This window comes from Callorhinchus milii, unplaced genomic scaffold, assembly GCF_018977255.1.
Source record: "Callorhinchus milii isolate IMCB2004 unplaced genomic scaffold, IMCB_Cmil_1.0 Scaffold6, whole genome shotgun sequence".
NCBI lineage: Eukaryota > Metazoa > Chordata > Chondrichthyes > Chimaeriformes > Callorhinchidae > Callorhinchus > Callorhinchus milii.
The window spans coordinates 2,029,563-2,046,543 of record NW_024704747.1 but is presented as its reverse complement, the minus strand read 5'-3'; the positions used below and the strand labels follow the sequence as shown (position 1 = coordinate 2,046,543).

Genomic DNA, 16,981 nt, shown 5'->3' with positions numbered 1-16,981 from the left:
AGTGACTACAGTAGAGGCGTGGAGATGTTTGGCTCGGTGTTATTTGCGTTAACGACAGACTGAGAATAGAGCGGTCCCTACCTCTCCGACCTACTATCCCCCTACCTACCCGCCCATACCCTCCGTTCCTCTGGCTCCGGTCTGCTCCACATACCCCGCCCCAACCGCCCTACCATGGGTGGCCTTCAGCCTCTCAGCCCCGAGGCTCTGGAACTCCATCCCCAGTGCCATCGCCGCTTCCTCCCTTTCCTCCTTCAAGGCCGTCTCAAGACCTTTCTCTTGACCTTCAGCCTTCAGCTCCGCTCTCGACTCTCTACCCCCTCCTCGCTCCTCTCCTTCCCTCCCTCACCCTGACCATTTCCCCCCTCCTCGCTCCCTCCCTTCCCTCCCCTCACCCTGACCATTTCCCCCTCTCTCGCTCCCTCCCTTCCCTCCCCTCACCCTGACCATCTCCCCCTCCTCGCCCCCTCCTTCCTCCCCTCACCCTGACCATTTCCTCCTCGCTCCCTCCCTCCCTCCCCTCACCCTGACCATTTCCCCCCAATGCTCGGGTCCCGACCCAACTGTACAGCGCCTTGGGACATCCTCCTGACATGAAAGGCGCTCAATAAATGGAATCTTGCTTTGTTGTTGTTGTTGTTGTTTGGTGAGAGGCAAGCGGTGTGCGACGCTGCCTTTGAGTTTGATTCAGAGCGAAACCCTTGCAAAGCGGTCTCCGGGCTTCACACGAGTGACAGCCGTCTGTCTGTCTGTCTGTCTGTCTGTCTGTCTGTCTGTCTGCCTGTTCAACCAGCTCCCGAACGCCTCAACCTCTCTCTCTCCATTTCCCACCCCCACCCCTCACTCTCGATCTCCCCCCCCCTCCCCACATTTGCAGTCATTTTAATGGGGACTTTAGGCAGCTGGAACGTTCAGCTCGGAGCGTTCATTTATCCTTGTGAGCATTTGTTCCACGGCAGCCACGGATGCCTTTGATGCCTCCGTCTCTCGGAACCTAATAACCTCAGTTTCTTTCAGTCGACAGGAAAGAGTCTGGTTCTGACTTTGAGTTCTCTTGTTCCCCGGCTGTGCCGTAACTCTGTTCCACATCATCCTTGTTATTTTCTGATAAGCATGAAGGCCCATAGCGCGTTCGAGCAGCCCGGCCTCGTACAACTCCTTTCTTGTCAGATGAACGTCTCTCACAGCAAGTGCTTAGCTGCCGGGCTATTGTCAGCTCCTGTTGCACACTCGTACAGTCCTGCAGCGTTGTGGTTAGAGAGCTCGAACCTCGCAAGCGAGAGGACCCGGGTTCGATTCCCCGGGCGGGAGGCTGGAAACGTTTACATCTCGGTTTACTCAGCAGTCAGTAAGGACCCGATTGTTAGTCGATTGACGGATCGCTTTGTGAGGGTAATAGTCCCTCAGAATTCTATCCGTGAATGGTTATGGTTCGCTGCTGTGCACAGTTAGCTGCCTTTGAGACATCTCAACGACGTGATAAGGCGCTACATCAAATGCAAGGATTATTATTATTATTATTATTATAGTAACCCATAGCACGGCTAACCCTTGGGAACACGCCCATTCTGTCTACCGTCGCTTCCGCTGAAGGCCTCTGAGTATATCCATCCTTCCATCTCCTCAGAGCTGAGCAGAGTAGGTAAGCAAGAATCATGGTTCTGTTTTTAAGGAGATTTGGACTAATTAGCGAGAGGACCAAGGAAGTGGCAGATGGGATTGTGGCGTGAGATCCTCAAGGATTTGCTTGGCCAATTACCCTGGAAGACTTATAGCGGGTGGGAATTGGAACCTGAGAGAGAGAGAGAGAGAGGGAGAGAAAGAGGGAGAGAGATAGAGAGAAAACTGTCGATGTGAGGCTTCTGTCAACACGGCCAAACACACACAAGGCTACATCTCAAGGGCATTTGACTCGAAGCCCAAAGCTGTTATTCTAACCTTGTACAGATCGCTGGTCAGGGGCAGTTTGGAATATCGTGTGAAGAGTTGGGTTCCCTTCGAAAGGAAATGGCAAAAATTGGTGACGGTCGACAGAAGAGTAACATGGATGAGGGGAATTTGCTTTAATTCAAAATACATGATAATAATAATCCTTCGAGACGTCTCAAAGCGCCTTACAGCAGATACTGCAAAGCGGAGTGACTGTGTATTTTGTGGGCGAAACGCGGCAGCCAATTGCGCAGGAGCAGCGGTCCCCACAAACAGCCGTGGATTGAGTGACCGAATTATTATTATTTTTTTTGAAGGAGCTGTTACTCGCCCCCTCCTCTTCCCCCCCCCCCCCCACCAGAAGGTGATCCCACATTGCTTGAGATTGAGAGAAGGGGACATCGTAATAATAATCTTTGCATTTGACATAACGCCTTATCACCCCCTTCTGTCTCACTCTCTCTCCTCTCCCCCTCTGACTCACTCTCTCTCCTCTCCCCCTCTGTGTGTCTCTCTCTCTCTCTCTCTCTCCTCTCCCGCTCTGTCTCACTCACTCTCTCTCCCTCTCCTCTCCCCCTCTCCAGGTGCCGGAGGTTGGTCCCCGCTGGAGTCCAACCGGCCCCAGTGGCTGCAGATAGACCTGGGCGAGAGGACGGAGATCACGGCCGTGGCCACACAGGGCAGGTACGGGAGCTCGGACTGGGTGACCAGCTACGCCCTGATGTTCAGCCGACTCGGAGAGCAACTGGAAACAATACCGGCATCAAGACAGCATCTGGGTCAGTGCTTCTCATCATTAGCTGCTGTTGTACACCGCGCGCGCGCACGTGTGCGTGTGTGAGTCACATACATCTGGGCAGGTCACGGCAACGGGAGAGTGTGAGAGCGAGTGCGAACGAGAGAGAGAGAGAGCGAGAGAGAGAGAAAAAGAATAGAGAGACAGCAAATGGTGAGACGTTGTGAGATGGCATCTGGGCAGGTCACGGCAACGGGAGAGTGTGAGAGCGAGCGCGAGCAAGAGAGAGAGAGAGAGAGAGAAAGAGAGATGTTGTGAGACAGCATCTTGACAGGTCAGACAGCAACGGAACATGCGAGAGAGAGAGAGATAGAGAGAGAGAGAGAGAGAGAGAGAGAAAATGAGCAAATGGTGAGAAGCTGTGAAATAGCATCTGTGTAGGTCGTGGCAACCGGGCACTGGAGGTTGTGTTTAGCATGAAACGTTGAGACTTTTAATTAAAATTAGAGCTCGGCGCCCTCCGTTCCACCATTGGCGTTTCCAGGCGCTACCCCCCGAAACTCTGGAACGTTCTTCTACCCCTCGCCTCGCGCACCCCCCACACCCCCCCCCTTCCTTCCCCAAGGCTGTGGGTTATGGCTGGATCCAGTCACATTGTCCAGACTGAGGTCTAGAGATGTTGGTCACGTCAGGGGATCAAGGGGTTTTGGGGCAAAGGCGGGTATTTGGAGTTGAGGTACAGATCAGCCGTGATCTGATAGAACGGCGGGACGGGCTCGGAGGGGCTGCCGGTGGAACTGACAATCTTTGCCACCGCTAGTCTTGGTTAGACGTGTGAAAGGCGCATATTACGGGTAATAATAATCCTGGCATTTGATACAGCGCTTTGTTGCGTCTTCGAGACGCCTCGAAGCCCTTCGCAGAATCTACTGTCAAGTGAATTGACTGTACACTTTTATGGGCGAAACGCGGCAGCCAATTGCGCACAGCAGCGTCCCCACCAACAGCCGTGGATCGAAGTGACCGAGTGTTTTATTTTTAAGGGATCGTTACCCCCGGCAGTGCGATCCCCGCCAATCCACCGTTTGAATTTCCTGCTAACCGCTGGGTTAACAGAGGCGTGTGCGTGGAGTGAGGAAACTTGCCTAAGGTTCGGCCCCGTCCGGGAATCGAAACCCGGGGTCCTCTCGCTCTCGCGAGGCGAGCGCTCTCACCGATACTCTACGTGTATAACCGTGGCTGGTGAAAGGGGCGTAATTTTGCACGGCATCGCATTGCACATCACAGGCTGTTGCGTCGATTAAGCCGCGATAATGTGAGCGCTAACCACCGCCCCCCCCCCCCTCCACCCGAACCGCAAACCGTAACAGTTATTGTGGTTCTTGGACCCCCGCATCGTTGAGCGCAATCACACGTGGTCTGCCCGCTCGGAGAGAACATGTAGCGTCCTTGCAGTGATCTCAAGACTGCTAATCACATCTGAAGGTTGCGATGATGATGGTTATTAACTGTCCGTGCTGTACTCTCCGAGCTTCATGAATCCATTAGCATGCCTGAATGAGAACTGTTAGCACTCCGAGGTAGGTATCCATTGTATTTAATTCGGACTCATTGGAAGACTGAGTGCTTAAATGGCCAGAGGTGTGGAATATCACAGAAGCATTAATTCTTATTGGCAGTCTACACAAAACCCCGGTCAAATGGTGAGAGGTACTGCAGTTTCAGACCGTTGAATCTCATCCTGTTTCACAACACCTCCAGCCCTACAGCCTTCGCTTGACATCCGTGAGCTGCGCCTTCTTCTCAGTCTCTGCCGCTCAGTCTCGAGAGGAGACTATTCAGGAGGTGGGGGGGGGAGGGGAGGGGGGGGGGGGAAACCTTATACAGGTGAACGCAATTTTAAAAGAGATCGAAAAAGTAAACCCGAACTAATACTTTAGGATTTTATCAATGCAGTAGAATCGTAATAATAATATTAATTGACAATAATAGTCCTTGCTTTTGATCTAACGCCTTAGCGCGTCTTCGAGACGTCTCAAGGCGCTCCACGGAATATACCGTAAAGTGGTGCGACTGTGTATTTTGCGGGCGAAACACGGCAGCCAATTGCGCACAGCAGCGTCCCCCGCAAACAGCCGTGGATTTAGTTACTCTACTCACTCACTGCCTGGTAACTAACCCCAGGTCCTTTTGCTTGCGAGGCGAGTGCTCTAACCAATACCCCACGCGACTCCGAGAACAGGGGACAAGAGGACTCGGGTTTCGAGTTGCAAAGGGGCAATTTCAGGACGGACAGACACCAGGAAGTTTTTCTTTACCCGGAGGATCTTTAACGTCCGCCCGAAAGAGGCAGACAAGACCTCGGGTTTAACGTCCCGTCCACATTGTGGCAGCCTTGACAGTGCAGTGCCCCCACTCCCCCCACCACCACCAGCACTGTACTGGAGCGTCGGCCGAGAGCGTGCGCTCAAAGCCCCGTCACGTGAGGCTTCGAACCGTCCTCTGACTCCGAAGCGAGAGCTCAGGCTGCGACACATGGAAGTTGACACGAGCATCAACGGGGGGGGGGGGAGAGAGACAGAGGGACAGAGGAGTCTGAATCAATTTATTTCTACACAGGATCCCATATGAATTGAATGGAGTGAAGTCTCCTTCTAATTAAAAATTAACCAAACCAGGTTGACAACCTTAAGCTCCGCGTTCGTCAAGCTCGGTCTCCAGATCAGAAGGTTGTGGGCTCAAGCCCCGCTCGCCGTCTAATCGTATGAATAATAATCCTCGCACTCGACTTAGCGTCTCATCACTTCGTCGAGACATCTCAAAGAACATTCTGTAATGTGAATTGACTGCGTAGCTTGTGGGCGAAACGCGTCTGCCAGTTGAGCTCAGCAGCGTCCCCGCAAACGGTCGTGGATTGAGTGACTGCATTTTTTTTTGGTGGGAGGGAGGAGGGATTATGTGTGTGTGTGTGTGTGTGTGTGTGTGTGGAGTAGGGAAACTTGCCTAAGGTTTCGTCCTGACCTGACCCACCCGGGAATCGAACCCGGGTCCTCCCGCTTGCTGAGCTGACGCTCCAGCCTGCCCCGCAGGGCTGAGACGAGCCGGGATCTCGAGTGTAAGCCGTACCTTTGGTGTGACAGATAGCAATCACACGGTGCTGATCAGTGTCAATAAAACAGCAGACAGCGTCCTGTGAAGGAAGATTTCAACCTTGATTAAATCGCATTAAATTTATTCATTGAAACAATCTGAAACGGAGATCCCCTGGACTGATAAACATCGCTGCCAAACAGCTCGAGAACAGTTCTCGTGAGCCAGAAGCTGATGGCCTCGCCAGTGCTCGATTACTTTCTCGTATTGATTCCCTTCGTCTACCTCTGAGCGTCAGACATTAATTGCAGCAACTCAGCAAAGCTTTCCTGAGTTCGCTGTCGCCCACAAAAAAAATCGCACCAACCGTTTCGCCCACGAAACACACAGTCTATCCACTCGACCGGATAGACGTCTCGACAAGGAATTAAACGCGAGGAATTATTATTATTAGAATAATCATCATTATATGAGGAAGCGGATAAAGTGATGGGGGAGGTTGGGGAAAGGGCATCGTGAACCTCTTTGGGGAGGGGCGGCGGGGGGAATAATCTTTCGGGCGTAATCACGCTCAGACGCGAGAGAAGGAAGGTGGGTGAGAGCCGGGGGCAGCGGGTGAGGAGTGGGAGCCAGTGGTGAGGGGAAAGAAAGCGGTGGGGGGGGGGGGAACGATGGGCAGAGAACGGGGTGGGGGGCGCGTGGTTAGGGGAGAAATGGGCAGAGAACGGGGGCGAGTGGGGTGAGGGGAGAAGTGGGCAGAGAGCAGGGGGTGGGTGGGGGTGCGTGGGTGAGGGGAGAAGGGTGCAGAGCTGGGAGTTGGGGGTGGGTGGGTGAGCGGGGCGGTGGTGGGGTTCGACCGTGCGCGAGGAAGGAGTGTTGTAGCGTGCGCCGAGGGGCTGACAAACATCCGAAGCACGAAACAAGCTGCGGGCGGTTGCGGTACTCTCTCCCCAAAGGGTCGGGCTCGCTTGTTATTTCCAACACGTGCGTTTATACAGAGGGTCGGGTCGCGGAGGGCAGCACTGACAGCTCTCGTCTCCACTTGTCTCTCTCTTGGTGCGAGCGCCTTAAGCCTAACCCGCTGGCTGACTCGCTGCGAACCTCGCTCCGGCTTCCGGCAGCCAGAGGCGGAGGAGCCAATTAAAGCCCTTTTTCTCCCCCCCCACCAGCGCCAGAGAGCAGAGCCGCTGGTAACACAGAGCACGGAGCTCGCTACGAGAGGAATGAGAGCTCATTAGAGCAGGTGCCTGACTCCGAATGGAAACCTGACGGGGCTTCTGCTCGGGTCATTAGCAGACACCGCGCTCACAGCACAGCTTGTTTAGCATCCTTCACAGCCGCGAGCTTCGGCCTCGGGGACATACTTCCCCCCCCACCCTCCGCCGAACGGCCAAAGCCAAACCCACGAGATGTATTTGCGGGTCCGATCGCTGGTCAGGTCCAGTTTGAAGGCAGGGGACAATTTTATATAATATATGATGTATATATATATAGATATATATAACCTTTGCGTTCCCTACAGCGCCTTCTCGTGTCGTCGTTACTTCTCAAAGGGCCTCGCAGAATACACCGTCAAGCGGAGGGACTGTGTGTTTTTCGTGGGCGAAACGCGGCAGCCAATTTGCGCACCAGCGGCGTCCCACATTTTTAAACATACAATGGAGGGGTTATTAGCCCCCGGGAAAGTGATCTGCCAATCCACTCACAACCGGGTTCCTACTTACTGCTGGGATAAACAGGCGTGTGCATGTGCGTGTGCGCGTGCGCGCGCGCGCGTGCGTGTGGAGTAAGGAAACTTGCCTAAGGTTTCGAGCTGACCCGAGAAGGTGCTAAACCATCGTGCGACGCGACTCCACGGTTTTGCACGCGGCAGCGTTCCTGCAAACAGCCGGAAAGCGAATGGACACTTTTGTCTGAGGGAATTGTTGAGCGTTAACACCGGAAGAGAGAGAGAGTGAGAGAGAGAGAGAGAGAGAGAGTGAGAGAAAGAGAGAGAGAAAGCTCCTTCACTACCGCTGGCGTGCGGGCTGTGTAAGTGGTGCTATCGTGTCAGGCAACTTTCGTTGGCTCAAACCACAGCGGGAAAGATATGGGGAGGGGGAGAGAGAGAGAGAGAGAGAGAGAGAGAGAAATACAGCAAAATCAGACGCACAGTGACAGAATATCACGATTTGGCATTGGCACAGTTTACTTTCTGCCCTGAATTCGATTCGATTCAAATCCGCGACCGTCTTCAGCAACTCGCGACTTGTGCTGCGTGTGTGTGTGTGTGTGTGTGTGTGGGGGGAACCTCAGCAACGCTCGTGTTATCACCGAAGTCTCAAATTATTTCTCTCCCAACAACTCCCGCCCCACCCCACCCCATCTTAATAGCCTTTCACCAGCAATCTGTGGACCCGGGTTCGATTCCCAGGGGGGGGGGGGAGATACTTCACTCCACACACACACACACACGCGGCGGCACCTCTGTTTACGTAGCAGTAAGTAGGAACCCCCGGTTGCTAGTCGATCGGTGGATCGCTTTCCGGCGGTGGGGAGGGAGGGAGGGAGGGGGCTGATAACCCCCACAGGGGAAAAAAATAACGTGGTCACTCAATCCACGACTGTTTGTGGGGACGCTGCTGTGCGCAATTGGCTGCCGCGTTCCCAGGGAGCTGGAGGTCAGTCCGCCTTTTGAAGGGGAATGGCAGGGCGTTGGGGGGTGGGGGTGCGGGGGTGCGGTGGGGGGTGGAGAGAGACAGCGGAGCCTGGCGAGGAGGGGGTGGGGGGGGATGCTGCCAAGGGTACAGTACAATGCGCGAGTACAGAATGTGTGCGAGCAGAGCAGCGGAGGATTTCAATGGCTCACGTCGCAGCTGAAGAATCTGATTTCTTATTAAGAACCCGGTAGGTGGGAGCACACTTTTCCGAGCCCACCCCCCCCCCCCACCCCCCCGACTGGGAGCAATGAGGCTGAAGCCTGGGTATTTGGCGAGGGGGCCGCGAACACAGCGGGAAGCGCTGGCTGCAAAGCTCTCTGACTTGAGAGATTGACCCTCAGCGCGAGTCACACGCAACACACGCGCTCGGGGTTGGGCAAATGGTTAATTACCACTTGAACGTACTCCGATCCAAACAGCTCCATCGGTTCAAGGGCCGGCGCGAGGGGTCGACGGGGAGGCTCGTTGACTTGATTAACTTGGTTTTCCGAGGGTCAAAGACACCGTCTCGCCTTTTAGTCAGTGTTTTTGGTTTTAGCTTAGCTGCCGGGAGCCGGTGGTTCTAAAGGGACGTGTGTGTGTGTGTGTGTGCGCGTGTGTGTGGGAGAGGGTTGTGTGTGTGTGTGTGTGCGCGTGTGTGTGGGAGGGGGTTGTGTGTGTGTGTGTGTGCGCGCGCGCGTGTGTGTGGGAGGGGGTTGTATGTGTGTGTGTGTGTGTGCGCGTGTGTGTGGGAGGGGGTTGTATGTGTGTGTGTGTGCGCGTGTGTGTGGGAGGAGGTTGTATGTGTGTGTGTGTGTGTGTGTGCGCGTGTGTGTGTGGGATGGGGTTGTATGTGTGTGTGTGTGTGTGCGCGTGTGTGTGTGTGGGATGGGGTTGTATGTGTGTGTGCGCGTGTGTGTGTGCGTGTGTGTGTGGGAGGGGGTTGTATGTGTGTGTGTGTGTGTTTGTGTGTGTGTGTGGAGTGGGGGCGCGGTGGGGGGCAATGAAATAATGTCCGTTAAAACTTTTATTGCTTGCAAAGCGTTTAAAGCAGTCACACCAAAGAGCCACGCCGACGCCAAGTACACAGTAGTTGAATAAGAATCGCCCCTCGCGTTCGATTCAGCGACTTACTTACCCTGTGGTCGGGACGCCTCGAAGCGCTTCACAGGATATACCGCGAAGCGAAGTGACCGTGCGATGATGCGGGGTGATCCCTTCTGCGAGGTCCGTTTAACCGGCTTCAGCGTCAAGGAAAACGTTTTCCAAGCATTTTCCCAGCGTTGCAAAAAGCGGGGAGGGGAGGGAGGGGAGGGGAGGGGAGAGGAGGGAGGGAGGGGAGGGGAGGGAGGGAGGGAGGGAGGGAGGGAGGGAGGGGAAGGCACCTCAGACAAGTTTCCCTAAAAAAAAAATGCCGTCGCTCAATCCACGACTGTTTGTGGGGACGCTGCCGTGCGCAGTTGTCCGCCGCCTTCCGCCCGCGAACCGCACAGTCGGTTCGCCTTGCTTCGTGTATTCCGCGAAGCGCTCTGAGGCATCTCTACGACGCGATAAGGCGCTGTATCGAAAACGCGCGGATTATTATTATCGTCGCCGCCATTAATATTATTAGGAAAGGGGTCCCGGTGACCTGACCGTGTTAATTACCCTCTGAGTAAAAAAAAAAAACTCTAAAGCCCACGTCTGCTTGCGCTGCTGTCTTTGGCACGTGCTGACTGTCTAATCGTTGCCCACAGCTCGTTCCTCTAACACTGGGGGGGTGGGTGGGGGGGGGGGGGGGAATCATACTGGCTGACGTGTGACTTGTCGTGGGAAAGCGCTGGTAATAGCATTTCTCCTGCCAGCTGCGCGATCCGCTCGCTGCTGATTCAGGGCAGGATTTGCTTTACAGAGAAATCACCTCGAGGAGCAAGTGCCTGAGCATAAAGCCAGTGCCGAGCAAGAAAAAGCCATCCCCCCCCCCCCCCCCCGCCCGCCTCGTTTATAAAAACCGCTCAGTCGCCAGCCCTCTCGCCTCGGAGTCAGACGGCTGTGGGCTCGAGCCCCTGGAGCGTAGACCTTTGAACTCACCTCGTCTAGGGACCGGTGTTGGGTGGAGGGTGTGGGTGGGGGCGGGGGGGGGGGTCAAACCATGTGGCTGCTGAGGGACGGATGCCCTGTTGGACCATCGTCCATGGGTCTCACGAGCAGTATTTTTCCTTCCAGAAACGTAACAGAAGAATTTAAGGTTATTGGAGGGATTGAAGGCGGCGGGGTGGTGGTGGTGGGGGGATGGTGGGGGGCCGGATGTGGCCCGCGGGCCGCCAGTTGAGCACTCCAGTTCAGTGCTGGGATGTGTGGGGCGCGGGGGTGGGGGATTATGTTGTAGGTAGAGCGCTCGCCTTGCAACCGAGACGGCCAACCCGGGGTTCGATCAGCGGACTGGCGGGTTGCTTTTCCGGGGGGGTAATAATCCCTGCAAAACAAAAATAATAATAATTCGGTCACTCGATCCACGGCTGTTTGCGGGGACGCCGCCGTGCGCAATCGGCTGCCGCGCTCCGCCGCCGAACACACAGTCGATTCGCTTCACGGCGCACCCCGTGGAGGCGCTTCGAGGCGTCTCGAAGACGTGACGAGGCGCTGTGTCGAATGCAAGGATCATTATTATTACATTATATTGCAAAATACACCGTCACTTTGCTTAACAGGACAGCACTTTAATGATCTGCGTTATTAATATTCTTAATATTATTGATATTATTATGATTCTCTGAGGCTCGTGGCACCACGCACTCACTCACACACACACACACACACACACGCACACACACACCAGGTGTTCAGCAGCGTGAGGAGAGGGAGATCTTTCTCCTCCCCGCGCGACACGGCCCGCGATCGAGAACACAATTGATATTCACCGCGTCTCCGTGTGAAGCACAGCTGCGCCTCAGACGCCAGACAATTACTCAACGTGCGCTGACAAGTCAGACGTTATTAAATATTTACACGCTTCATTCTCGCCCCCGCAAACGGAGCCATAACATTAACTTATAAATCGGCCGCAGATTATTCAGTTATTTATTTGCTTGTTTGTTTGTTTGTTTGTTTGTTTGTTTGTTTTTTGCCCCGTTCGAAAAAATATATATCACGGAGCCTTTTAGCCTAACGCAGCGTTGCCGCACCAACAACGAGGGCTTGCGGGAGGGAGGGAGGGAGGGAGGGAGGGAGGGAGGGAAAGGTGGTTCGAAGACGGGTCGCGAGAGAAGATCTTGAAATCGCGCGCGTGCGGCTAAAGAAAAAAAAGAAAGAAAAAAGGAGGAAAAAAAAACCACGTGTGATTCCATTTTTCTCCCTATAAAAACTAATTATAGATGATGAACAGAATCAGAATGAATGGCCCTTCTGTGCGCGGCAACGATTTGGCTTTAATTGTTCATTACACAGCCCGTCTTCACTCCATTAATTTCATATCGCTCCCGCGCAGAATAGATGGATACAGACTCCGCCATCAGCACACGGCCTCGGGGCCTAACCTGTTGTCCATCGGTCCTTCTCCCCTCCGGAACGCCATCCCGCAGTCCCTCTGCCTCGCCCTCTCTCCCCCACCCATCCCTCCCTTCGCCCCCTTCCAGATCCGTCTCGAGATCCACCTCCTTGACCGGGCCTCCGGTCGCCCTCCTTCCCTCCGCCCTTCACCCCCTCCTGATCCCGACCCCCAATTCGGGTACCAATCCCCGACTGTCCAGCGCCCAGGGACGTCCTCCTGACGTGAAAGGTGCCGTGTGTGAATGTCATTTGCGGTTGTTGACGCCGTCCAAGGCGTTAAACACGCGCCAACTTCCACGCGTGTGTGAGTGTGTGTGTGTGTGCGCGCGCGTGTGAGTGTGTGTGTGTGAGTGTATGCGTGAGTGTGTGTGAGTGTGTGTGAGTTTGTATGTATGAGGGTGTGTGTATGAGTGTGAGTGTGCGTGTGTGTGTATGTGTTTGAGTGTGTGTGTGAGTGTGTGTGTGCGTGTGTGAGTGTGAGTATGTATGATTGAGTGTGTGTGTGTGTGCACGTGTGTGTGAATGAGTGTGAGTGTGTATGTATGAGTGTGTGTGTGATTGTGTGTGCGCGAGTGTCCGCGTGTGTGTGAATGCGTGTGCGTGTGTGTGAGTATGTATGATTGAGTGTGTGCGCGCGTGTGTGTGAATGCGTGTGAGTGTGTGTGTGTCAGCCCCGCGCTCTCAGTCAGAAGAGCGTCAGGAGGTTGTGGGTTCAACATCTCAAAATGCTGTCCGGGCAGTTGGTTGCCACGTTTCGCCCACAGAGTGCGCAGTCACTCCAAGTCACCGCGTGTCCTGCGAAGCGCTTTGAGACGTCTCGATGGTGCGATGAGGCGCTACATCAAATGCAACGATTATCATTATCATCATTATTATTATTATTATTATTATTATTATCACCATCGACCGTGGTAACTGTATTTGTCTCTAACTGACCAAGACGATAAAGCCGGACATATTTTTTTTTTTGCTGCAGTCGCGGTGTTGTTGTGTACCACGATTTCAGAGCTCCTCTCGCTCGTCTCCAAATCCCTCCACGCCCTGGTACCTCCCTCCCTCCCTACCTCCCCTCCCTCCCTCCCTCCCTACCTCCCCTCCCTCCCTCCCTACCTCCCCGACCTCCCTCCCTCCCTCCCTCCCCGACTTCCTTTCTCCCCCCCACTCCGCTCGACCGGCTCCGGCCTCCTGCTCGCCCCCTCCGCTCCACCGTCGCTACCCCGAAACTCTTGAACTCTCTCCCTCAGTCCCCCCACTCCCCGCCTCGCCCCCTCTCCCTCCTTCCCCTCTTTTAAATCACCCACGAAGAACTTCCTCTCCGACCGGTGCTTACGGTCACTCATTCCCTCCCTCCCTCCCTCCCTCCCTACTTCCCTCCCTCCCTCCCTACCTCCCTCTCTACCTCCCTCCCTCCCTCCCCGGCTCGGGGTCAGGCTCCGCCACTGTCCAGCGCTCCGAGAGGCTGCCCCCGGCGTGATTGTGTGAGCGCAAATCGTCGTTGTCGTACTAACCCTGTCCCGAGCGACCGTCCACGTTTCTGAAACGTTAAGCGCATTTTGACGCAGCGACGGCTCACAGAAAGGGAGTGTCGACGGCCGAGGAACGGGCGTTTCCGAGAGGGAGAGAAAGAGAGCGAGGGGGACCGAAAGGGATTGGGGAGCGTAGGGGGAAAAGATGGAGAAGCGGTGTTAGGAGGATAAAGGGGAGGGTGGGGTGGGGTGAGTGGGGGGGGGGGGGGGTGACCGTGAACAGGAATGTCTTGGCGCGACCTGAAAATGGGGGAAGGAAGGAAGGAAGGAAGGAAAGGAGAGGAATTCAGGGAGAAAGTTCCAACGCTTCGGGGCGTAGCGGCTGAAAGCACGGCCTCCGATGGTGGAGCGCGCAGGGCACGAGGGGACAAGGAGGCGTGATTGGTGGTGGGGTGGGGGTGGGGGGTGATGGTGGTTCGGGGGGGGGTTGGTACGGAGTTTATTTTGGGTGACTCCTCAAGGCTGGTGTCTTGGAGGACCCGGGAACAGAGCAGAACGGCCCCCGTTTCCTGGGCGGTGATAGCTGTGTTGGAGGCTCAGCGATGGCAGAGGCGGGAGATCACCAAATTACATTTGACAGCGGTAAGAAATGTAAAATAAGGTGTAACGACCACTGGAACAGCAGCTGTGAATCAGTGATGAGGAATGAGATGGTAACAGAGGCGTTTATAGCCGTTTACTGTACTGACAGCAGACCATTAGCCCACTACAAGCTGGCTTTATCCTCTCTCTCTCTCCCTTCCCTCCTTCCCTCCCTCCTTCCTTCCTTCATTCCTTCCTTCCTTCCTTCCTTCCTTCCTTTCTTTCTTTCTTTCTTTCTTTCTTTCTTTCTTTCTTTCTTTCTTTCTTTCTTTCTTTCTTTCTTTCTTTCTTTCTTTCTTTCTTCCTTCCTTCCTTCCTTCCTTTCTTTCTTTCTTTTCCTTTCTTTCTTTCTTTCTTTCTTTCTTTTTTTCTTCCTTCCTTCCTTCCTTCCTTCCTTCCTTTCTTCCTTCCCTCCCTCCCTCCCTCCTTTCTTTCTTTCTTTCTTTCTTTCTTTCTTTCTTTCTTTCTTTCTTTCTTTCTTTCTTTCTTTCTTTCTTTCTTTCTTTCTTTCTTCTTTCTTTCTTTCTTTCTTTCTTTCTTTCTTTCTTGCTTCCTTCCTTCCTTCCTTCCTTCCTTCCTTCCTTCCTTCCTTCCTTTCTTTCTTTCTTTCTTTCCTTCCTTCCTTCCTTCCTTTCTTTTTTTCTCTCTCTTTCTTCTTTGTCTCTCTTCCCCTTCTCTAACACTCCCCCCCCCCCATCCCTATTCCCCTCCCTCCCCCTTCCTCCTTTCCGCTTTTCCCACTCTCTCTGCACCTCTCTCTCTCTCTCTCTTCCCCTTCTCTGACACTATCCCCCTTTAACTTTCTCTCCGCCTCTCTCCCTCCGCCGCCCAGCCGATCTCTCGCTCCCCCTCCTCTCCGTCTCCCTCTCGTATTACTCTCACAATCTGTTTGCCCAATCTCTCATCGCATCCGAGTCTCCTCATCGTTCTGGTACATCAATATGGGACTTTATTAATGAGCGAGAGGACCCGGGTTCGATTCCCGGACGGGTCGGGGCCAAACCTTAGGCAAGTTCCCTGACTCCACACACACACACACACACACACACACACACACAAAATTTTCCGATATCAATTTCAGCCTCGAGGGTTGAATCTTCTTTTGTGGTTTTGGTGGGTGGGGGTATTCCATACTCCACACTGTCACCGTAACCATTACTAATTTGTCAGCGTATTTAGACTCTCGCTGTTAACTGGAGTCCAAACCGTTCCTTTTTCCCTCAGCGGCGAGGAAACCGACACTGAATGATAATGGATTAAACAGCGCCAAGTAATGCTGGCACCTCGAATCTCGCCTTTAATGTCACACCGTTTCACATTTAATTGGTGTCGAGCTCTGGGTATCGAGCAGCCACTTTTTCGCGGTAGTCTTGGATGACGTTCCAGTGTGGTGCTGGGGGAGTGAGGCCTCAGCTTTGTCGGAGGTGCCATACGTACAGTTTTATTATTAATAATAATAATGACAATACTCCTTGCGTTTGATACAGCGCCTTATCACGTCGTTGAGACGTCTCAAATGCTAAACAGGATAGACTGTAAAGCGAATTGACCGTGTATTTTGTGGGCGAAACGCGGCAGACAATTGCGCACAGTGGCGTTTCCCCCCACAAACAGCCGTGGATTGAGTGACCAAATTATTCTGTTTTTTGAGGGATTATTACCCGTGGAAAGTGATCCACCGATCATCTTCCTATTTACTGCTCGGTAAACAGACGCGTGCGGAGTGAGGAAACTTGTCTAAGGTTTTGTCCCGTCCGGGAATCGAACCCGGGTCCTCTCGCTTGCGAGGCGAGAGCTCTAACCACTGCTCTACACACACACACACACACACGCGCGCGCGCGCTCCTCTCTCTCCGCAAACTCTCTTGAGTAAAATTTCCTACCGCACCAATCTGGGACAGTGCATCTTCCAAAAAAAACTAATCAGCCCATGGTTTCATGGGATCGACCCGCCCGACACTGGTGTTCGATGATAATAATAATAGTAATAATGATGATGATGCCAGGGTTTAAAGGGGTTAAACTACGAGGACAGCGTTGCATAACCTTTGGTCTGTATTCCCTTGAGTTCAGATGGTTGAGGGGTGATCTGATTGAGGTGTGTAAAGTAATAAAGGGATTGGATAGGGCAGCTACAGGGAAACTATTTCCTCTGGTGGGCGGTGGGGGGGGAATCCAGAACAAGGAGGGGCATCATCTTAAAATTAGAGCCAAGCCATTTGGGGGTGAAATTAAGAGGCAGTTTTTCACCCAAAGGCCGGTGGGAATCTGGGACTCGTTCTCCCTCCCCCCAAAGGCTGTGGGTTATGTCAGGATCCATTCACGTTGTCCAGACTGAGGTCTGGAGATGTTTATCAGGTCGGGGGGGCCAAGGGGATACGGGGGCAAAGGCGGGGAATTGGAGTCGAGGTGCAGATCAGCCGTGGTTTTATAGAATGGCAGAACGGGCTTGAGGGGCTGAATGGCCTCCTCCTGTTTCTCAATAATCCTTGCATTTGCTGTAGCACCTTACGTCCCAAAGCCCTTCACCGAATGCGCTATCAGGTGAGTCGACGGCTGCTTAACCTCTCGTTACTCTGTCAGACACGGGCAGAGCAAGGCAGCCGAATTGCAAACGAGAGAGAAAACACAGAGGAGAGAGAGAGAGAGAGAGAGAGAGAGACAGAGAGAGCCTCGAAGAAGAAAAAAAAGACCTTAATTGAAGCTCTTAATCTAGTTCCTGGATGACAAGACTGCTTGGCATGGAACGACATTGATTTTTTTTTAAGAGTCTAATTCAGTTGCTTAAGCTGTAAACGGTACTGGTTGCATTGCTCTCTCCCCCCCCCCCCACTCTCTCTCCCTCTCTTTCTCTCTCTCTCTCTCTCGGTTTTTTGCTTTCTCGCTCGCGAAAAGAGACCAGGTGTGTCTTT

The 16,981-nt window shown here is 53.7% G+C and overlaps 1 protein-coding gene across 1 annotated transcript in view; it reads left to right on the top strand.

The window, feature by feature from the left end:
• Positions 1-16,981, top strand: part of LOC103172414 (contactin-associated protein-like 5) — a 94,635-nt gene that overhangs the window by 37,393 nt on the left and 40,261 nt on the right. Inside the window, 3 exon segments of the mRNA XM_042336195.1 lie at positions 1,948-2,038; positions 2,514-2,659; positions 2,661-2,708. Coding sequence (XP_042192129.1) covers positions 1,948-2,038; positions 2,514-2,659; positions 2,661-2,708 — 285 coding nt within the window.